This window comes from Mastigoproctus giganteus, chromosome 6, assembly GCF_048544385.1.
Source record: "Mastigoproctus giganteus isolate SK-2022 chromosome 6, ASM4854438v1, whole genome shotgun sequence".
Classification (NCBI taxonomy): Eukaryota; Metazoa; Arthropoda; class Arachnida; order Uropygi; family Thelyphonidae; genus Mastigoproctus; species Mastigoproctus giganteus.
In genome coordinates, this window is record NC_143580.1 from 190,408,690 (window position 1) to 190,430,563 (window position 21,874).

Below are 21,874 nucleotides of genomic sequence, written 5' to 3' on the forward strand. Positions count from 1 at the left end.
CTAAAGAACTAAAATGGTCTTGGGCAGGACACATAGCTCGAAGACATGATGACAGATGGACTAAGAAAAAAACAGAATGGTACCCAAGGGGAGCTAGAAGAAAACCTGGAAGACAAAGGCGGATAGATGAAATTCATGAGTTTTTGGGTAGTAAATGGATGGCCAGTGCTTAAAACAGAAGGAACTGGAAAGTTGCTGGAGAGGCCTTCATCCTGCAGTGTATTGAAAATGGCTGCTGATGATGATGATGTCGTACAAGTGTGAAGTGTTCGATGTCTAATGGCCACAGGGGTTTCCCCCATCTCCACGTTGTATATTCTGTTTGTGTATCACAGAACTCTGTGAAGGCCAGGGGTTTAAAAAGTGAATGTGTGTGTGTGTTAGCATTGTGTAGTGTCATGTTATGTTGTTCTTCTGACATTGAGCCATTGGGCCTCTTGTAGGACCCTCCAGTTGCCCAAACATATCCCTGAGAATGCCGATCAGGCAGTAGAGGGAACGCTTAAGTACTCTGGCCGGCCCTGCCATCTGATTTCCAAAGATTTCAGAGGCAAGGGCCTAAAAAAAAATAAATAAATAAAACAAAAAAATTTAAAAAATAGTAATAAAAAATATATATATAATAAAAAAAAAATGCGAGACAAGTTAGAGTAGGGGTAGAATCTGAAAGATGGGGGTGAAAGGTGAAAATAAGAAGGATGATAGGGAAGACAGTCCCAACATGGTCAATGGGGACAAGTCCCAACAGGAGAAAAGAAGGGAGCAAGGACATGTGTATATATAATGGGCACACCTAGAACGTCTGTTCAACTCCGACTCGAATCTCTGTGAAGAACAGTATCACTACAAAAGGGCCAGATGTGTGTGTGACGTAAGTTTGTGTGTATTATGTGTGTGTTCTGTTCTTGTTGTCTGGCCGCTTGGTTACGCAGAAGCATCAGTCACCTGGACAGATGATTCTGGGTACTCGTCCACACCACGGGAAGGTGGTCCAGTTCCAGTAAAATACATACTGTCTCAAAAGAGACGCTGATCCACTTAGTGTTGCCAGAATGTGGGCCACGATCCTCTGGGGGCCCATTCCAGAGGGGGGGGGGGAAGGGAGAGAGAGAGAAAAAAAAGGAAAAGTCACCCGTGGTGCAGGTTATGAAGAAAAAACAAATAAATAAAGAATAATAACAATAAAAATACTAATAAATAAAAGGAAAAAGGGAATTAATAAATAATAAAAAATAAAAATAATACAATAGATAGAAAAAAAAACTAGTTATACTGGTTAAAAAAAAAAGAAAAAAAAAAGAGTAATTAATAAAAATAAGTAGACAATAAATTTCAATAAGGCCATATCCAAATGGCAAATTAAGCAGAAAAAAAAAATAATAAATAATAATAATAAAAAAAAAACTGGTGCCTTTGAGGGGAAAAAAAATAAAAAAAATAAAGTAAAATAAAAAAAAAAACAGTTGCGCCGGATTAAAAAACTCTAGGAGTTTGTTAATAAAAAAATAAATAAAAAATAAAATAATAATAATAAAAAAAAAAGTTTTTCACTGTGGACTTTCTATTCGGTGCATGAGTATTTCTAATGCTTCTTGCTTCAGCATGGGTTCGCCTTCTATGCTAGAAGACTTGTGCAGCATAAGTCTGCAGTGCTGAGAGATTTTCTGGTGTTCGGAATAAGAGATCCGGTTGACGCTCAGTGATGTTTGGTACTGCCTGTGTAAGAGTTCTTCTTATGTCTTCATACAGCAGACATTCAAGTAAGAGATGCTTCCAGTTCTCCTTTTCTCCGCAGAAACAGCTATCTGTTGTAGGCAGTCCTAGCTGAAATAGCTTCTCGTTGAGTGAACCATGTCCCGTGACCAAGAATAAGGATTCCAAGGTCAGCGACAGCCAGGACTTAACAGTTTTTGTCGCAGTAAAGAAAACCTCTGGAAGGAATTTTCTAGTGACGGCGCCTGTTACAGAGGTATCCCATCTGGTCTGCGAAATGTTTATTAGTTCATTGTAGCACCTGAATCTTTCGGCTTTGGGGTTGCTGTTTAGATCCAGTTCAATTTCAAGGATTTTGGTTGGAATTTCTTCTTGATCCTGAAGTACTGACCTCGATAGATGACGTACAAATCCAATGTACAAATCCAGTGGTAATGAGGAGAGCAGGGGGGAGACGGAAACCGTCCCCCCTGCCCAAGGGATGGGGATTAAAAGTGAACTGGGCAAGAGCGTCCCGTTCAGGTCGCCAATGTCAACAGTCAGTGTCAGGTAATGGATCCATTAACACAGACATGAAGTACATTCAGGAGGCTGGCATTTGGTATTATTTTGGTTCCTCCGGATGTTTCTTGGGTCTTTCTAGCTTATCAATGGTCATTGTCTTGACAGGTCAGGTCCAATTTAATTTCCTCTAATAGGATTAAGTCAGAGTTAGGTGTTGATGGTCTAAGTTTCCAATTCTCAAAGAGAACCATGGTGCATATCCAGTGACTGTGCAGCGTAGAGTGACCACTTGCGGATACACGGATACTTGGCTCCTTATCTTTCTTTCTTAATTGGTAAGATAATAAAGTGATAATAAAGGAATATTATCCACAGGCTTTTATAGCCTGTGGATAATATTCCTCATATTTTCGCTTATTAGAATCGTCGTTAATAGATTTAAAATCCAATTCGTAAACGTCATCACAATGACTGGCGCTTACAACATATTGTATAGTGAATGATATTTTGTTATGGAGTGTCCGTCGTAAAGTGATTTGATCGTACAGTGAACCAATCGTAAACGGGGGTCCACTGTATTGAGCGTTGTAGGGCGTGTAGTGCACGTACACGTGCAATGCCTCCGTGGATTGACAAGAATCGCCAAGAAAATAAGACACGAAATGATTTATCCCTCCTCACCATTGTACTATTTCGTACCAGGCACGAGCGATGCATGACCCAATCAATACCCCTACTGATGGCTTAATGCTATTTCTTTCGTCATTCTCCACCGTATTTTATAAAATATTTCGATGGAAACAAACTTATAATTCAACATGTCGAAGACTAATAGTGAGCGTTGTAAGGCGTATAGAGCACGTATACGTGCAATGCAACGACCGAAATCACCTCCATTCAGTACAAAGAAGAAATCTAATCTATTTCGACAGAGTGCGATGGAGTGCACTTGCCGAAGAAGCCAGAGAAGGCCCATCCACATTTTCAGAGCCTTACATCTCCCCAGAAATGTTAGAAGTGAATTTGGAAGAAGGAGTCATTTAAGTTGATACTGCAAATGAAAACGATGAAGAGTCCTCGAATCCCAGACGTAAACGAAAATCAAAGAAGCCAAAACCGACTGCCAGAAGTACTCCATCAAATCGTTTAACAGGTAGCGGGCGTAATACACAGCCGAAGCAGCTTCAGGCTTTTAAGAAACACTGAAGCATCCAAGCACAGTTTAAACGTACATGCTTGGATAATGATTTTGGTTCCGTCTGTTCCGTGTGTGAGTGGCTTTGATTCAAGAAGGATGTGAAGATTGTAGCACCTCGAGATCACTCTCTTCTTCAAACCGAATTTCCAAATGAGGATGTAAGGCAAATGTCGGCCTGTAATAGCTATCGTGGATTTCTCAAGTACAAAGTAATTCAGGCTCTATCTAAGTAAAATGATTTTAAATATCATCCAATGCCACAACACTTGCCGAAACTAGATTTGGTAATGGAATGTCTCATATCTCAGAGTCTTCCATTCATGTAGATTCGTCCCCTGCAGTATTCATACGTTCAGTACAGGATCCTCGGCCAAGTGATAAATGATCGCATAAAGAAGTTTCACTTAACTTCCGCTATGTGTACTCAGCACACATACACTTAAGGTTGTCACAGACACACGGTCCTTAAGGTTGTCACAGACATTCTCTCAGATATGCCAGACAAGCTGAACCTGCTACCTGGGAATCTAAAACGCTGATGGAACTGATATTCGGGTGACACTCAAGTCAAATGGACGCAATTTCGGCGAAGTCTGGACGGTATGTGAAAGTCAAATCCTCTGCTTGCACCATCACGATGGTGGGACTGTTAGTAATCCTGAGTATAACCTCCATGCACAAGTACATCATGGGTGACCACTCAGGTGTGAAACAACGTAAGCAGGGTTCGAGGTGTGGCGCCCACACTACATGGAGGAATGCCGCCCCTCTATGTTACCAGGCAGTATTATGTGGTAGATTACTCTCATCAACCGGTGTAATACCACCACTTTGCTTATTGGAGGCTTGAGGAAGTGGTGGAACCCATGTTTAGTCTCTAGAGCTAACTTCCGGTCAACCCTTCCCCATCTCTTCCATCATGCAGTATGATTCATGACTTTTGAGGTTATGATAAACATCGTGGCGAGATCCAATATTCCTTACATTTCGAGGGTACAGCTCTAAAACGGTGTTCGCAGGCCGGCCGCTAGTTAGTACACCGGACCGAACCTATTGGTAACTCTCTAGGAGGCTTCCGGATCAGCTGGTGTATAATCTTACTACCTCTACTCTGCCAGATGGTGACTGGAGGGAGTCTGAGTAGCGTGTATGCGGGAAGCATTGTCGAGGCCACGTTATATCAAGGATCAGGGTATACCCAGGAGCTCACATCTGGTGAGTATGGGTTTAGCACATCCAGGGTCCTCAGATGGATATTATCATTCTTCTCTTTATTGGTGATTTACTTCTACTTCTCTCTCTCTCTCTCTCTCTCTCTCTCTCTCTCTCTCTCTCTCTCTCTCTCTCTCTCTCTCTCTCTCTCACACACACACACACACACACACACACACACAGTAACTCAGAAATTTTTTTTAGCTGTTGCAGCATGAGCCTCAGGCTTACTTGCACCATATGGCTAATAATAAAAATAATAATAATAATAATATTCTTACCATATGTACGCCATATCCAAAAATTTCATTACTGCATACAGCATGTCCCACCCACTTTTTCTTACTATCGAATACACCATGAATTGTCAAACTAATAGAGCAAGCTTATCTGCGAAAAGATCTAAACCTCCCAAGCACTTCCTAATTCTTTTCACAAATATACGTGGCCTCAATTCTAATCTCAATGATGTCCATTTCCACTTGCAGTCTGTCAAACCCCATGCAGTTTTTCTGACAGAATCTCAGTTATTGGTTGATTCAACTACTGCTCATCTCAGATGCCGAAATTATTCGCTGTATTATTCTTTTCGCCTCAAAGGTGGTACTTGTGCATATGTCCGTTCTGATATTCCCTGTCAGAGACTTGGTAATTTGGAATCTCCTCTTTTCGATGATCTCTGGCTTAAAATCTCTCTACCTCACTGTGTCAAATTCATCTGTTGTCTCTACCGTTCTCCCAATTCCACTAATCACTTGGAGCTCTTTGACTTCCTCTCTTTGCAACTTGGCTTTCTGCGTCCAACTTTCCTAACAATGAGGTAATTTTTCTTGGTGATTTTAATGTTCAAAACTCCAGCTGGGTTCCGTTTTCTAGTTACACCGACCCAGCTGGTCGAGATGCTGAGACTTTTGCAATTACTAATGACCTAGCATTAGTAATTGCAATTGAGATAATTGCATTAGTAATTGCAATGCAGTTTGTTCATTTACCTAAAAGAATACCGGACAATCCTAATCATACAGCCAATACGCTTGATCGTTTTCACACAAACAACCCTTCTAACTACACGGTTGAAGTGAGTGGTCCTTTAGGCACTTCAGATTACAACTTGGTGATTGTCTCTTCTCCAATGGAACCTTTATCACATGGCTATTCCCAACCTCGTGTTGTTTGGCATTACAAGAATGCAAAATGGGATGACCTGCGAGACTTATTTTCTTATTTTCCTTGGTCCGATTACTATTTCAAAACTTCTGATGTCAACGTTTGCTCAGATCGTGTCAGTGAAATTATTCTTGCAGGAATGGAACCCTTTACCTCACACTTCACTTTAAAATCTCGTCCTTTATCGAAACCTTGGTTTTCCAATAAATGTTCTAAGGCTATTTAAGAGAAGAATGTTGCATATCGGAATTGGCTTGTTTCTAATTCTCCAGTTTCATTTTCTGCCTACACCAAAGCCCGCAACAATTGTAAAGCAATTATTAATCATTCCAAACTAGAGTTTGAACAGGCTAAGAGTAGAAAATTTGCTTTTTGTCCCAATGGTAGCCGAGCATTCTGGTCTCTTGCTAAAGCTATTGGCCACAACTTTTGCCCATCTCTGCTCCCACCTCTGTCCAAACCAGATGGTTCTGTTGTCACTTCAGCCAAGGATAAAGCTGACCTACTAGCGTCCCATTTTTCTTACAACTGATGTATTAATGATCTTGGTAAAACACCTCCCACCATTCCCAACACACTCCATTCAATGCCTCCTGTGGTCTTCCGTTAAAAGGATGTTAGAAAGATTTTGAGGAATCTTGATGCTACGAAAACTCCAAGTCCCGATGGTATTTCTCCACTTGTTCTCAAAACCTGTGCTCCTGAACTTACTCCTATTCTTTGCGGCCTTTTTTCACTTTCTTATTCCAAAGGTGTTTTTCCTTCTGCTTGGAAATTTGCTCATATCCAGCCAGTTCCTAAAAAGGGTGAGAAATCCCTCCCATCCAATTATTGTCTCATTGCAATTACTTCTATTCTTTCCAAAGTAATGGAGAAATCAATTAACTGCCAACTCTTAAACTACCTAGAAACCTTCTGTCTGATCAATGGTCGCCAGTATGGATTCCGTCAGTGTCGATCCACTGCTGATATTCTGGCATATGTTACCCATTTATGGACAAATTCAATGGAAAAGTTTGGTGAAACAAAAGCAGTTGCTCTTGACATCTCAAAGGCTTTCGATAGTGTTTGGCATAATGGTCTTCTAAACAAGCTTCCATCTCTTCCATCTTATGGTTTGCCAATTGTTTTTAGTAATTGGTTATCCAGTTTTCTCTCTGATCGCTCACTGAGGGTGATGGTAGATGGCTCTCTGTCTTCTAACTTCTTCACTAATGCTGGTCTCCCTCAAGGTTCAGTTCTTTCTCCCACTCTTTTCCTCTTGTATATCAATGACCTTCTTCCATTGACTGGAAATCCTATCCATAGTTTTGCTGATGATAGCACATTGCATTCCACTTTCCATTTTGAGAAACCATGTCCTGCTTAATCAGCTTCAACTTCTTGAAAGTCTGCTACCAATTCCTTAAATGCCGATCTTCGAGTAATTCTCCAGTGGGGCAAAGACAACTTAGTTGATTTCAACTCTTCTAAAATTGAGTCTTGGCTTATATTTCGCAAAAAGGATTCTTCTGCTCCTATGCTTATCTTTAGTGACACTCCAATTTCTAGGCAAAAGGATATATCTCTTTTGCGGATTACCCTGACTTCTAACCTCTCTTGGCACAAGCACATTACAAATATTGCTTCCTCTGCATCTAAAAAACTTGGTTTTCTCTTTCGCTCTCAGGTTACTTTTCTTCCAAACAACTGCTTTCTCTGTATAAATCGCAAATCCGCCCAGGCATGGAATATTGTTCGCACATCTGGGGTGGTGCCTCCCAAATCTCTCTCAGGCTTCTAGATTCCATTCAGAAGAGGACAGTTAGGTTAATTAAGGATTCCTCTCTAACAAAGTCTCTCGACTCTCTGTCTCATAGACGTAGTTTCTGCTGCATGCCTCTTCTACAGATACTTCCAGCACTGTTCTTCTGAATTGGCTTCTATAATTCCAGCTCTCTCTTTCAAACAGTCCAAACACGTGCCGCCACCAGTCAACATCCATTTACTGTCCAATTTCAAACTCACAGAACCAACTTTTCATTTTCCTCGTTTATTCATTCAACTGCCATTTTTTGGAACAACCTTCCTTCATATGTATTTCCTGAAAATTGCAGTCTACAAAAGTTCAATCTAATGTCAACAAATATCTTCAGTCATCTTCTCAACCTCCAACCCAATCACGATACTAAGTTCTATAGGTTTTAATACCTCTCGTGTTTGGGGTTTACATAAAAAAAAAAAAAAAAAAAACACATTTTTTTTTGTATTCGAATGATAATTAATTTTTAAAGTCTCATACTAATAATTAGTGGATCGATGTATTAAACCAGTGGTTTTCAACGGGGTGCCGCGGCATCTTAGGGTGCCGCAACAACATTCCAGTGGTGTCACGTAATTTCGGTTTAAGTTACTTAAACTTATCGCTATTTTTTAGTTTATATATTTGTTTCATTATAAAAAGGTGTACAGTATCTTTTTAATTTTGTGGTGATTTATAATGTCTACACTAGTGCCTCTATATAAAGAATAAAATGATATACTGTACTGCAGTGTTTCTCAATCTTTTTACTCTTGTGGCACATTTTCCAAAGAAGAAAAATTTCGCGGCACACCTACGTAGTCATAGAAGAAGAAATTTCTAAATTTCGCGGCACACTTGGAAAATTTTGCGGCACACTAATGTGACGCGGCACACCCTTTGAGAAACACTGCTGTACTGTATATATATAATTTGTATTATGAAATGTACTTTTTATAATTATATTATTATAATAAATATCATATAACATATATATATATTTAATATTATATATATATATATATATATATAGAGAGAGAGAGAGAGAGAATCGGATCTAACAGGCAGAAAATTGAGTAGGGGTGCCGCAAAATAAAACGAATTACTTAGGGGTGCCGTTATTAAAAAAAGGTTGAAAACCACTGTATTAAACTGTAAAAAATCTTCAGGAAACTTTTCGCAATGTTCCGGTCTGTTCTACATTCTCAGACTGGTGGCTCCACTTTCTGTGCGTTTTAACATGTAATCTGAGTAAGATGAGAGTGTCTATTCTCTATGTTACTAGTACAGTCACTATATGACATTGGTTGCTGATGCACCTAAAAAATCTAATTACAATTTCTTTTCTTTTTTTTTTTGGGTACGTAACACCACAGAGTAGTAAGATATTACTATGTTACTACTCTGTACTTAATACACGAAGATTTTGTTGTCCCACTGGAAGCCCATATGGATGTACACGTGCAGAATGTGTATGTAATCAGTGCCGAAAGATAAGATGCAAACTTTTGATTTGCTGTGAATTGTTTGGAGGTGCATCGCTTGTACGCATTGTGCGATTAATGGTCTGATTTATGGTTAAAAGCTGATTATTGTTTTTAATGGATTTCTCTGAATTTTTCTCCGGCTTGGCGAAATGGCATAGCTGAGTAATAGGCCTTCCAAAAATATATATGTAGTAACTAAAAGCTGATTGAAACGTTCTAATATATCTTCCAGTTTCTCACTTTTCTTTTCACTCTGCGATAATGAAGACAAATTTGTTGTATTATGCAAGTAATAACTTTACATACAGATTTTGGAGAATATTCAGAGCCCATTACCACACGAAGCATGGAGTATATGGCTATAGGCCCCTTAATAGGAAAGACTCAAGCACAGGTAATTAATATTATCATTTCTGAAACTTTACCATGGCCTACGTTAAGCTTTATATATCCGTTGAATACAACTCGAAAGTTTCAGACTGAAAAATGAAACTACGACAAAAACGTGGCCACGAAGTCCTGTTACACGTATTTGAAATTGGTAAATACAAATCAAGTAGAATTCCTACGACAAGATTTATTTATAACAATATAAACAAAGAACAGAATAAAAAAAAAAACAACAGGTTTAATAATCCAATTGATCACTAAGTTTCCCATCATTTTCATAAAAGAATTTGTTGCTAGTTCTGTGAGACATCCTTTGTATCATTTGAGAAGTGCAGCATTTGAAAGCAAATCTTAAAGCTTTGAGCTCATCAGTGGTGTTAACATTGTGCAGCAGAATCCTTTATGAATCCCAATAACAAATTGTTGCATGTCGTTAAGTCAGGGCATCAAGGTAGCCATTCAAGGGGAGTTGGCAACATGGGAGACTGGTCAGTCCAGCAGCTTGGTAACACCTTATTGAGATATTCATGTGTTGTGATGGCATAATGGGCTTTCAATTTGTCGTGATGAAACTAGCATTCCTCTTTAATTCCAAGGTTAGTCAAGATGGGGTACAAACAAGTTCCTTAACATGTCCAGGTATTGGTCATATTAACCACGCTATCAAAAAAAGTAAGGTTAGTTCACTCAGTCATATTTCTATGGTTGAGCCGTTGCCATATCATCATCATTATTGTCATCAGCTATTTTCAATCCACTGCAGGATGAAGGCCACCCCAGCAGCTTTCAAGTTTCTTCTGTTTTGTGCAGTGGCCATCCATTTACTAGCCATGAACTCATGAATTTCATCTGCCCATCTCCATTGTTGTCTTCCATGTTTTCTTTTAGCTCCTCTTGGGTACCATTCTGTTATTTTCTTAGTCCATCTGTCATCATGTCTTCGAGCTACGTGTCCTGCCCAAGTTTGATTCAAGAACGATGTGAAGATTGTAGCAGCTCGAGATCACTCACTTCTTCAAACAGCATTTTAGCAGCTGTTTGAAGAGGAGAGTGATCTCGAGCCATTTCAGTTCTTTAGTTTTGATAAGTATGTCCTTTATTTATGTTTGCTGCCAAATCCTTGTGTTTTTCTTCTTATCAAACAGTCTGATTCCAAATATAATTTTTTCCATTCTTCGTTGTGTAGTTTTCAGCTTCTCTTCTATTCTTTTGGTGAGGTTTCAATTCTGTATGTTGTGGTGGTGATTATACATTGGTTCATTATTTTACATTTCAGACAAATTGGGATATTGCTCCTCAGTATGTGACTGTATTTCCTGAATGCTATCTATCTGAAATTTATCCTTCTCTTGACTTCCAGCCATTTATCATTATTATAGCTAATGACTTGCTCCAGATAAATATATGAATCCACCTTTTCAATTACTGCTCCTTCAATGATTATATCCCTTTCTGTGGCATACTTGTTCATCATTACTTTTGTATTAGTCATATTCATCTTTAGTCCGAAATCCATACCAACTCTGCATAACTGATTAAGATTTTTCTCTAATTCTTTGGGATCGTGGCTTATGATCACAATGCCATCTGCAAATCGTAAATGGTTTAATTACTCTCCATTCATATTGACTCCTTTCTGAATGGTTTAGATAGTCTCCGTTCATATTGACTCCTTTCTGTGACCAGTCTAATACTCTGAATGCTTCCTCAAGCCAGCAGTAAACAACCTCAGAGATAGTGTCTCCTTGTCGAACTCCTTTCTCAATTTTAAATTTGCCTATCGTTGTCTAGTCTAATAAAGGAGGTAGCGTTCTCTTATATTTTCTTCAATGTCATAATGTATGAGGTATCTATGCCTTATGTTTCCAGTGCCCGAAACGTTGCCTTATGCTGTATGGAGTCAAATGTCTTTTCATAATCCACAAATGCCAGGCATAATGTTGTTTTATATTCATTTGCTTTCTCCATTAGCCCTGATATTATGTGAAGGTGATCCGTAGTTGAGATTCCTTGCCTAAAGCCTTTTGCTCTTTTGTTTGATTCCCATCACATATTCTTTTTAATCTGTTAGTAATGACCCTTGTGAACAACCTGTAGATGTGGGACAACAAGCTAATTGGTCTATAATTTCCAATTTAATTCCTTTCTTATGCAGCAAAACTATGATTGCATTATTCCACTCCTTAGGCGTCACCCCTTTTCTGATGCATTTTGTGAAGAATCTTGCCAATTTTTGTCATGTCTTTTCCTCCCAATTTTAACAACTCTACAGTAACTTCACCTTCCCTCGGTGCTTTCTGATTCTTCATTTTCTTCAACACATATTATACCTCACCAGGAAGGATATTAGGTATGTCGTATGTGTTCCTAATTTGCGATCCATCTTCCCCACCGCTGACATCATTCCCTCACTCCTTGTATAATTCTCTTTAGTAGTCTTCTGTTATTTGAATTACGCCTTCTCTGCTATTTGTGAATACGCCATAGTTATTCTTCAATTTCAGTATCATTGGTCTTTCTGTATTACTGCTCATGGCTGCTGATTTAAATCCTTTGTTTTCCCTTAATGCCCATTCTACTTTTCTTGTTAAATCTTATGTCCTCTCTGAGTCTCTTTCTAATGGCGTTGCATAACTTAGTATATTCAATTTTCTCCTTGTCAGTAGTTATCCTGCTCTTCATTTGTCATCTTCAGTTCATCATGACAAGTTGTTCTTGACTAATTTTTTCTTCTTTGGATTTCTTTTTACCTATAGGTTTCTTGGACTTTATCACTTTCAGAAAGTTGTAATATTCCTCGTCAATATCTTGGCGGCGCCTCCGTAGCCAGGTGGGAAGGAGCAGCAGTGCGTAGCACACGCTTCTTGATTAGACCGGGATTCGAGCCCGTCACCACCAAATACGGAGGATGCGGAAAGGTCAGGGAATGACCACCGCATATCCCGGAGCAATATGGCGTTAGTTGCTAATGCTTCTTAAAAAAGCAAATAACAAACAAATAACGATATCTTGGTCCCGATCAGTCTGTAGAAGCTGAAACTTGTTCTTAATTTCCAGTACATACTGCTTTTTCTCCTCTTTTTTTTTTTTTTTTATCTCAAAGACCTTTGTATTATTTACTTGAATCAGTTTTTTTCTTTCTTTTCTTACATCTGTATCAAGTGTGCATCTTACCATTCTGTAATCGCTTCCACCATTTCCCTTGTTCAGGGCGGTAACGTCATTCACGATATATCTTCTGTTAGTGAGGATGAAGTCGATTTCGTCAATCCATTTGGGTTCTTCCATGTCCACTTTCTGTTCACCCTTTACTTGAAAAAAGTAAAGCGTGAACAGAAAGTGGCGAGCATTTTATTTTTTTTTATGCTGGTGCCATAAAACAGTTACAGTAAGCACTGGTTATCGTGATCACATTTGCGAATTGAATTTTGATTCTATTAAACAGCAATTCTAATAAGAGAAAATTGGATGAATATTATCCACAGACTATAAAAATGAACATATAAAGCACAAATTTACACTATTATTAGCTTGCCAATTAACAAAATTAAATGATACGTGAAAATCGATAAACAAACTGAAGGCGGAATCTACAAATGATCAACAAACTGAATGCTATCTAACTTAACTATTCCTACTGAAAAGAGAGTGATCTGGCAGCAAAGAAACAAATTTCAAAACAGGTGCAGTAAAAAATAAGTTAATTATTTTCGTTAAAGACCTATACAGATGTTATTGTGGCTGAAAGTTCCATTTGTTTTGTTACCTATGAATAAAAATACATAAGTACAACTTAGTGTTTTTATTTCTAAACTTACTGAACCATTTTTTTTAGTCTCCAGAACAGTATTTTTGATAAGTTTGAAAATCTGAACAAATCAGAAGTCTGAATACTCCTGGTCCCAATTGGTTTGGATTATCGATGCTCTACTGTACTTAGATTTCCGCATGGCCTTTGATACTGTATCATGTGTATAATTTGGTATTAGGAGTAAGTCCATCCTTTATGGATAAAGGATGGACTTACTTTATCCATCCTTTATCCATATTGTTAATATGGATAAAGGATGGTTAAGTGGTGTACGAGACAAAGATGTTTATGAATGGCTACTGCTCTTCACGTACTAATTAGTTGAATTACAGAGCTGTTGGTGTTGGGTCCCCCCTTACTGTTTTTGCTATTTATTAATGATATTAATGTAGCTATTTTAAGTTTAAGTTTGCTGATGATGCAAAGTTGGGTGTATTGGTTAATGATAGTAATTAGGGTATACTAATTACTGTCAAGAGGGTCTAGATAAATTCAGCAGATAGACTAGAAAATGGCAACTGAGGTTTAAAAGTGATAAATGCAAGGTATTGCATTTGGGCAGCAATAATTCTAGGATAATATATCATCTGGTTGACCAATCTAAAAGTAGTGAGGTATGAAAAAGATCTAGATCTAATTGTGCAATTGAACGTGAAATTTTTTGAGCATCTGCTAGAACAGTTAATGGGGTTCTGTCAATGATATACAGGAACTTTGCCAACAGGGAAAAGAGGTGATTATCCCATTGTATAAGCAATGGTTATTCCACATCTAGGATACTGCATACAAGTTTAGGAACAAATATCTGTTGTAAAGGGTGCAGAGAAGAGTAATAAGATTAGTTAGTGACACAAAAGGATATTCTTTCTGATAAAAACTGAGTTCTGCAAATTGCAGCCTCTACTAGGCGTCTGTCTGCATGATGAACTAACCGAAGAATATAAGGCTTTAGAAGGGTTAATTGAATTAAATTCTGATGGCATCTTTACCTTTTCTCAGGTGAAACACACAAGCGGGTATAAATTTTAATTGAAAATGGATTGTTATAGATTAGATTTTGCAGTTTTTTTCAAAAATTCACATTCAGCCAAAGAATAATCAGTTGTCGGAATAAACTTACACCTAGTGTTGTTGGAGGTTTATAGTGTGATTAAATTAAGGAAGGGTTGGAAAAATTATTGGAAGAAAAGCTAAAATGATGTGTGTGTGTGTGTGTGTGTGTGTGTTGACTGATGCTGTATAAGCTATCTTCCTTGAATTATGTTGTCAGTATTAATATGAGAAATGAGTAAGTTACTTTTTAAAACAAAGTTAAGTTAGTTGGCTGGTAATGGCACTTAAGTTAAAATTGCCCTGTAAAAAAAAAAAAAAAAAAATCATTAAGTTATTTAACATTAAGAGTAAGTTAGCTACTTTCAAGGTTTGTTTTTTTTTTTTTTTTAAAGCTTATGCTACCCAAGTAGATTTAGGGCTCAAAACATCATGCTGCCATAGAACATAATTGTACAATTTAATACCTAATTTGTTTTAAATAGAAAATGCCATGCATTAAATAGCAATACACAGGAGAAATCTGATTATCCAGCATCCATGGAGTTGTGAGAGTGCTGGTTATTATTGTTTATCTAAAAATACTTATGAAGTCTTTTAACGGAAAATTTTTTGTATGTAATTTTCTGTATGAAATTTATTTTATACTTCATTTATGTATTATTTTATTCAATAAAATAAAAATATGCAAACTGAAAGGTGGCGATTAATACCACTATCTTTCATGTAGTTACTTTGTTTTATAAAATGACTAATGTATGAAACTCTACTAAATCCTCCACTAAATAACTTCCATCTAATGGTTTGCCAGCTGTTTTTTTGTAATTGGGTATCAACTTTTGTCTCAGACTGCTTGGTGCGGGTGATGGTGGATGGTTTTCTGTCTTCTTACTTCTCCACTAATGCTGGTGTTCCCCAAAGTTCAGTTCTTTCTCCTACTCTTTTCCTCTTGTATCAGAAATCCTATCCATAGTTTAGTTGACAGTAGCACATTGCATTCTGCCTGCCAGTTTGAGAAACCTTGTCCTGCTCAAACAGCTTCTACTTCTTGAATATCAACTACCAATTCCTTACATGAGGATCTCCAGGTGGTTCTCCAGTGGGGGGGGAATAACTGAGCTGATTCTAATCCTAAAACTCAGTCTTGTCTTGTGTCCCACAAAAGGGATTCTTCTGCCCTTATGCTTATGTTTGACAACACTCCAATTTCCAGACAAGATCATAACTCTGGGGGCTCACATCTGGTGAGTATGGGCTTGGTATACCCAGGGTTCTGAGCTGGATATCACCATTCTTCTCTTTCTTGGTGATTCTCTTCTACTTTTCTCTTTCTCTCTCTCTCTCTCTCTCTCTCTCTCTCTCAGGGTAACTCGGGAATTTTTTTTTTTTTTTTGGCTGGTGCAACATAAGCCTCAGGCTTCCTTGCACCATATAGCTAATAATAATAATAATAATGTTACTTGGCCTTATTTGAAACTACATGAATTAGGGAGGACAGGCTTGTGCTGTCCAGTAAAGTTACTGGACTAGTGCAATAATAAGAATACAGAGTGAAGGTTGTTTTAAGAAAAAATGGTTTTATTTTTATTCAAAATAATCACCACCTGATTGAAGGCACTTATTATACAGTTCTAAGAGTTTCTAAAAAGAGTCAGCGAAGGAATCCAAAGAGATGATGTTCACTTTAGTGATTACATTTTTCTTTATGTTATCAACATCCTGAAATCTGTTTCCTTTAGGGTAGTTTCACCCTTTTGAAAGAGGAAGAAGTCTATTGGTGCTAGATTTGGATAGTAGTGAGAGATGGTTATCTGTACAGTATGTTTTGTGAGAAATGTCTTCACAAGTTCGGAATGGGGCGGGGGACATTGTTGTGCAACAAGAACCAGCTACCTTTCTCCCAAAATTGCTACCTTACCAGAGAAATGTGCTTCAATAGTCTTTGAAGCACCTGTATGTAGAACTTGGCATTGACTTTCTTCCCTTCAGATTCCTTGAGAATCATCCTGTTTGTTGTTGAAAAACATGGTCAGCATCATCTTGATTCTGGACTTCTACAAATGAAATTTTTTAAGCCTAGGTGATGATTTTGAAGTCCATTATATACTTTGACCCTTCTCTGGGATGTACTGAAACACCCAATATCACCTCCAGTTACAATACAATCAAAGAAAATTAAGATTGGCTTGACAAGTTTGGATGAATTCTTTGCACGATGATGCTCTTCGTTGCTTCTGCTTGTCTCTGAAGCTGTGTGCCACAAATTTTGTGCAGACATTTCTTTTTTTTAAATCTTCATATAGAATTTGATGAATCGTCTCTTCATCTCCTTATTCATATCTAACTAATCAACTATCATTCAGAGAGTCAAATGATAATGTCTTGCATTGTCATTTGGTCCTCTGAATGATTTGACTCTGAAATTGTGGTCAAATGATAATGCAAGGCATTATCATTTGACCACAATTTCCTGAACCTTTTTGCAACTCTTTCCTTATTTCAAAACGTTGATGAATGCTCACTTCTTGGGTCATAATGAACATCTTCACATTTGTGTTTGGACTACTTTGACCATTCAGACACATTGATGTGCCAATGTTTTATCATCAAAACGGTTTTTAACATTTCATACATTTCTGTTGCAAATTTTACCAGATTAAAGCAACCTTTGATATTTGTTCATTGATGCATTGCAAAATTGTGACATGGAACATTAATGCTACTAATGAAAGTGGTTTTATGCACAATCAATCAGCCTACTTAGGTGAAGGTAAAGAAAGCCAACATGACAACTATGGGAAACTTACCAGACAAACTTGTTTCCCGCTACCGCAATTTCTCCCTGCATTCTCATTAAACAAATGATGTGTGTTATCAGTAGTGGCAGTAGAAGCCTTTTTCTTATTTTAAAACAGCAGGAAGGGAGGGATAAACACCCTAAGTCTGAGGCAGTACTGTACCCGTAACTAAATTTCAGCTGCAAAAACACTCATGAACTCCAATAATCTGTTTTTAATAATGAGAAAAACTAATCAATGCGTCGTTATCGATTTCTATTGCCACTACCAATAACACATGTCATCTCTTTACTGAGAATGCAGGGAGAAACTGCTGTAGGCGGGAAATAAGTTTGTCTGGTAAGTTTCCCGTGGTTCTAGTGTTGGCTTTCTTTACCTTAGCTGGGTCTTTTTGTCCAATTTTGCAGCATGCTATTGCCACATGCTTTAGGAGGAGCCTGAATTGTTGACATGTGCCACCTGCTGAAACAATTCGAGTACCAGTACTGAAGAATGCTGGAGTTTGATTTCACACGTGAAAATTAAAAGCATCAGCCTAAAATGCTCAGTTATAAAGAATTCGTTATTTTTATTTTCACATATACCTCTCTCCCCTAATCTTAGCAGTAAGCTTCTTCCCATGGCAACAAATTTCACATTGTCCAAATAAGGGAGGTGAGTTTGAACAAGAAAATTTGTGTTTTCAATATAAAAAATGGATTGTTCACAGTCGTGTTCATGGTAGAGTAAAAATATAAGGTAGTGTCAATACATGGACAATTCTGAATTATTTCTAGCTGATAAAAGGTTTTTAAAGAAATAGCACTTGAGGGATGATGCATCCTATAGTGTAACAGCCATTACTCACATGCTGCAAGGGGCATGCATAGGAAAATATACCAACATGTGGCCACTCATAAATATTGTAAATTATAACATAAAAGTTTTTTATTCATCATTAGATGACTCTCAAAAAATCAAAGAAATTTGTTTTTTGCCTGAGAGTCATCTAACGATGAAACTGTAAGTGTAATTCACATTGTCACAGTGTAATTCATATAGGTAAAATTATTCAGCAGCAAATTTCTCATTATAAACTTTCAAGTATTTTTATTATTTGATAATATAAATAAAAACTTTACTAACTTTAGATGATTTTTTAATCTCTAGTGTTGCACCTAGAGGCTGTTGCAGACATTCTTTCAGATATGCCAAGCTAAGCTTGCTATGTGGGAGTCTAAAATGCTGATGGAACTGATATTAGGTGACACTCGAGTGAAATGGATCCAATATCGGCAAAGTCTGTTCAGTCTGTGACAGCCAGATCCTTTGCTTGTATCTTCACAATGGTGGGAGTGTTAGTAACCCTGGGTATAAACCCCATATGAAAGTCCTGAAATATGGCACATAGCACAGAGGTTATATGCTGAAAGCGTTGTGGATTAACTCAAGACTTGAAGGACTCTGCAAGGCTTTTGGGGGGAAATTACTATCAGCTTTGCCTGTACTTGTAGATAGAAGGAATCTGTGTTATAGAGACGAGATACATTTAAACAAAGGTGGTACAAGAGTTTTTACCAGTATTATTGAGGATACCTTAAAGGTTCAGGAAACTGCTAGTTTGGGGGTTCAAGGGTAATACAGATATGTGGTTTATTTGATAATATTGGTCAAAGTAACACTTGCACATACCTCAAGAGTTCTTGTTTGTTACTGCAACAGAACATATTAACAAGATGTTCTGAGGACAGAAACATATCAAATGGTTGGGTAGATGCCAGGGAAGCGAGCTTAAATAACTTTAAGTGGGGGGTGCAGGGAATTTAACTACACAAGAACACTAAGTCTTAATGGTTTATGGTGCCTCCGTAGCCAGGTGGGCAGGAGCAGCAGTGCGTAACACCCCCTTCTTGATCAGACTGGGGTTCGAGCCCGTGACCACCAAATACGGAGGATACGGAAAGGTCAGGGAATGACCACCGCATATCCCTGGAGCAATATGGCCTTGGTTGCTATTGCTCCGAAAAACCAAATAACAACAACTTAATTGTTTATACAATAATGTCAGAAGTGTTGTCAATAAAATGAGTAAATTCAAACTGCTGGTTAGGACAAGTAACGCTGACATAATAGGGCTTACGGAAACGTGGTGCCACTGGAGGTTGGGAATGGTGAGTTTCGGTACGGTATGTATAATGTATTTAGGAAGGATAGGGCAGATAGAAGGGGTAGTGGGGTCATGCTTCTTATCAAAAGCAGCCTGAGCATGACGAAAGATTTCTTGGATTCAGACATGTTGCATGCTGGTATAGAATCTGTATGGTGTGAGATAGTTGGAAGCAAAGGAATAACGAGAGTGGGAGTAATCTTCAGTCCAGGTGATTGTAAAGATTATGATGAGAGCCTCTACATGCAGGAAGTTTTATTTTAGCCAGCGAGTTATAAATTACTGGCAAAATTACTTACATTGGTGGTAGAGGCTGATAGTTTGGGGAAATTCAAAGGTCAGCTGGATAGATAACTACGGGAGGAGGGAAATGCATAGGTCGTGTATTTCCTTTTCTTTTATTCTTTATTAATTATTTATTTAATTTAATTTTTTTATTATTAGAGTATTATTTTTTTTTCTTTGTTTTTTTGTCTGGTGCAGCATAAGCCTTAGACTTCCTTGCACCATATGGCCATCACTAATACTAATATACTCCCTGACAGTTTCCCTTATAACTACTGGGTATATGCCGTAAACTCCAGGAGCTTTACTTGCTTTTATGCTGAAATGTTTTTCTAATAAACATCATCATCATCCATTTTCAGTACACTGCAGGATGAAGGCCTCTCCAGCAACTTTCCGGTTCCTTCTGTTTTATGCAATGGCCATCCATTTACTACCCAAAACTCATGAATTTCATCTGTTCATCTCCGTCGTTGTCTTCGAGGTTTTCTTCTAGCTCCTCTTGGGTACCATTCTGTTATTCTCTTAGTTCATCTGTCATCATATCTTCGAGCTATGTGTCCTGCCCAGGACCATTTTAGTTCTTTAGTTTTGACAAGAATGTCCTTTACTTGTTTGCTGCCTAATCCATGTGTTTCCTCTTCTTACCTAACAGACTGATTCCTAATATAATTCGTTCCATTCTTCACTGTGTAGTTCTCAGCTTCTCTTCCATTCTTTTGGTGAGTGCCCAAGTTTCACTTCCAGAAGTCATGGTGGCTAGTATACATTGGTTCATTATTTTACGTTTCAGACAAATTGGGATATTGCTCCTCAGTATGTGACTATATTTCCTGAATGCTATCCATCCAAAATTTATTCATCTCTTAACTTCCAGCCATTTATCATTATTACAGCTGATGATGTGTCTCAGATAAGTATATTACTCCACATTTTCAATTACTTCTCCTTCAATTGTTATATCCCTTTCTATGGCATGCTTGTTCATCATTATTTTTGTTTTAGCCATATTCATCTTTAGTCCAAAATCTTTACTAACTGTGCATAACTGATTAAGATTTTCCTCTAATTCTTTGGGATCTTGGCTTATGACCACAATGTCATCTGCAAATCGTAAATTGTTTAGGTACTCTCCATTCACATTAACTCCTTTCTGCAAATAGTCTAATCTTCTGAAAGCTTCCTCAAGGGCAGCAGTAAACAGCTTCAAAGATATTGTCTCCTTGTCGAACTCCTTTCTCAATTTTAAATTTGCTACTGTCTTTGTCTGGTCTAATAAAGGAGGTAGTGTTCTCATATATTTTCTTCAAAATCATAATATATGGGGTATCTATGCCTTGTTTTTCCAGTGCCCGAAACATTGCCTTATGCTGTATAGAGTCAAATGCCAGGCATAATGGTGTTTTATATTAATTTTCTTTCTCCATTTGCTGTGATATTACGTGAAGGTGATCCATAGTTGAGAATTCTGTCCTAAAGCCAGCTTGCTTTTCGGTTGATTCTCATCAAGTATTCTTTCTAATTTGTTAGTAATGACCCTTGTGAACAACTTGTAGATGTAGGATAACAAGCTAATTGGTCTATAATTTCCAATTTCTGATTTATCTCCTTTCTTATGCAGCAAAACTATGATTACATTATTCCACTCCTTAGGCATCACACCTTTTCTAATGCATTTTGTGAAGAGTCTTGCCAGGTTTTGTGCCATGTTTCTTCCTCTCAATTTTAACAACTCTACAGTAACTTCATCTTCCCCCGGGGCTTTCTTCTTCATTTTTTTCAACGCATGTTCTACCTCATCAGGAAGAATATAGGGTATGTCGTATGTGTTGCTACTTTGCAATCCATCTTCCCCACTGCTGGCATCATTCCCTCACTTGTATAATTCTCTTTAGTAGTCTTCTGCTATTTGAATATGCGTTCTCTGCTGTTTATAAATGCACCATCACTATTCTTCAGTTTCAGTATCATTTATCTTTCTGTATTACTGCTTATGGCTGCTGATTTATATCCTTTGTTTTCCCTTAATGCTTGTTCTACTTTTCTTGTGTTAAATTTTCTTATATCCTCTCTGAGTCTCTTTCTAATGGCTTTGCATAACTCAGTATACTCAATTTTCTCCTTGTCAGTGTTTTTCTTGCTTTTCATTTGTCGTCTTTGGTTCATCATGACAAGTGTTTCTTGACTAATTTTTTCTTCTTTGGATTTCTTTTTACCTATAGGTTTCTTGGGCTTTATCACTTTCAGAAAGTTGTAATATTCCTCATCGATATCTTGGTCCTGGGCAGTCTGCAGAAGCTCAAACTTGTTCTTAAGTTCCAGTATATACTGCT

General features: G+C 37.7%; 1 protein-coding gene across 4 annotated transcripts in view; it reads left to right on the top strand.

Moving 5' to 3' along the window:
- Nucleotides 1–21,874, top strand: part of LOC150084832 (2-oxoadipate dehydrogenase complex component E1) — a 608,625-nt gene that overhangs the window by 82,553 nt on the left and 504,198 nt on the right. For 3 of the 4 annotated variants that reach the window (XM_090376633.1, XM_090376636.1, XM_090376634.1), the window contains exon 1: nucleotides 8,931–9,455. The exons of the other annotated variant lie outside the window; for it this stretch is intronic. In XM_090376633.1, the coding sequence (XP_090232759.1) occupies nucleotides 9,323–9,455 (133 nt within the window). In that variant the 5' untranslated portion in view covers nucleotides 8,931–9,322. Of the gene's footprint in view, nucleotides 1–8,930; nucleotides 9,456–21,874 lie in introns of those variants that run through there. 4 annotated transcript variants of the gene reach the window in all.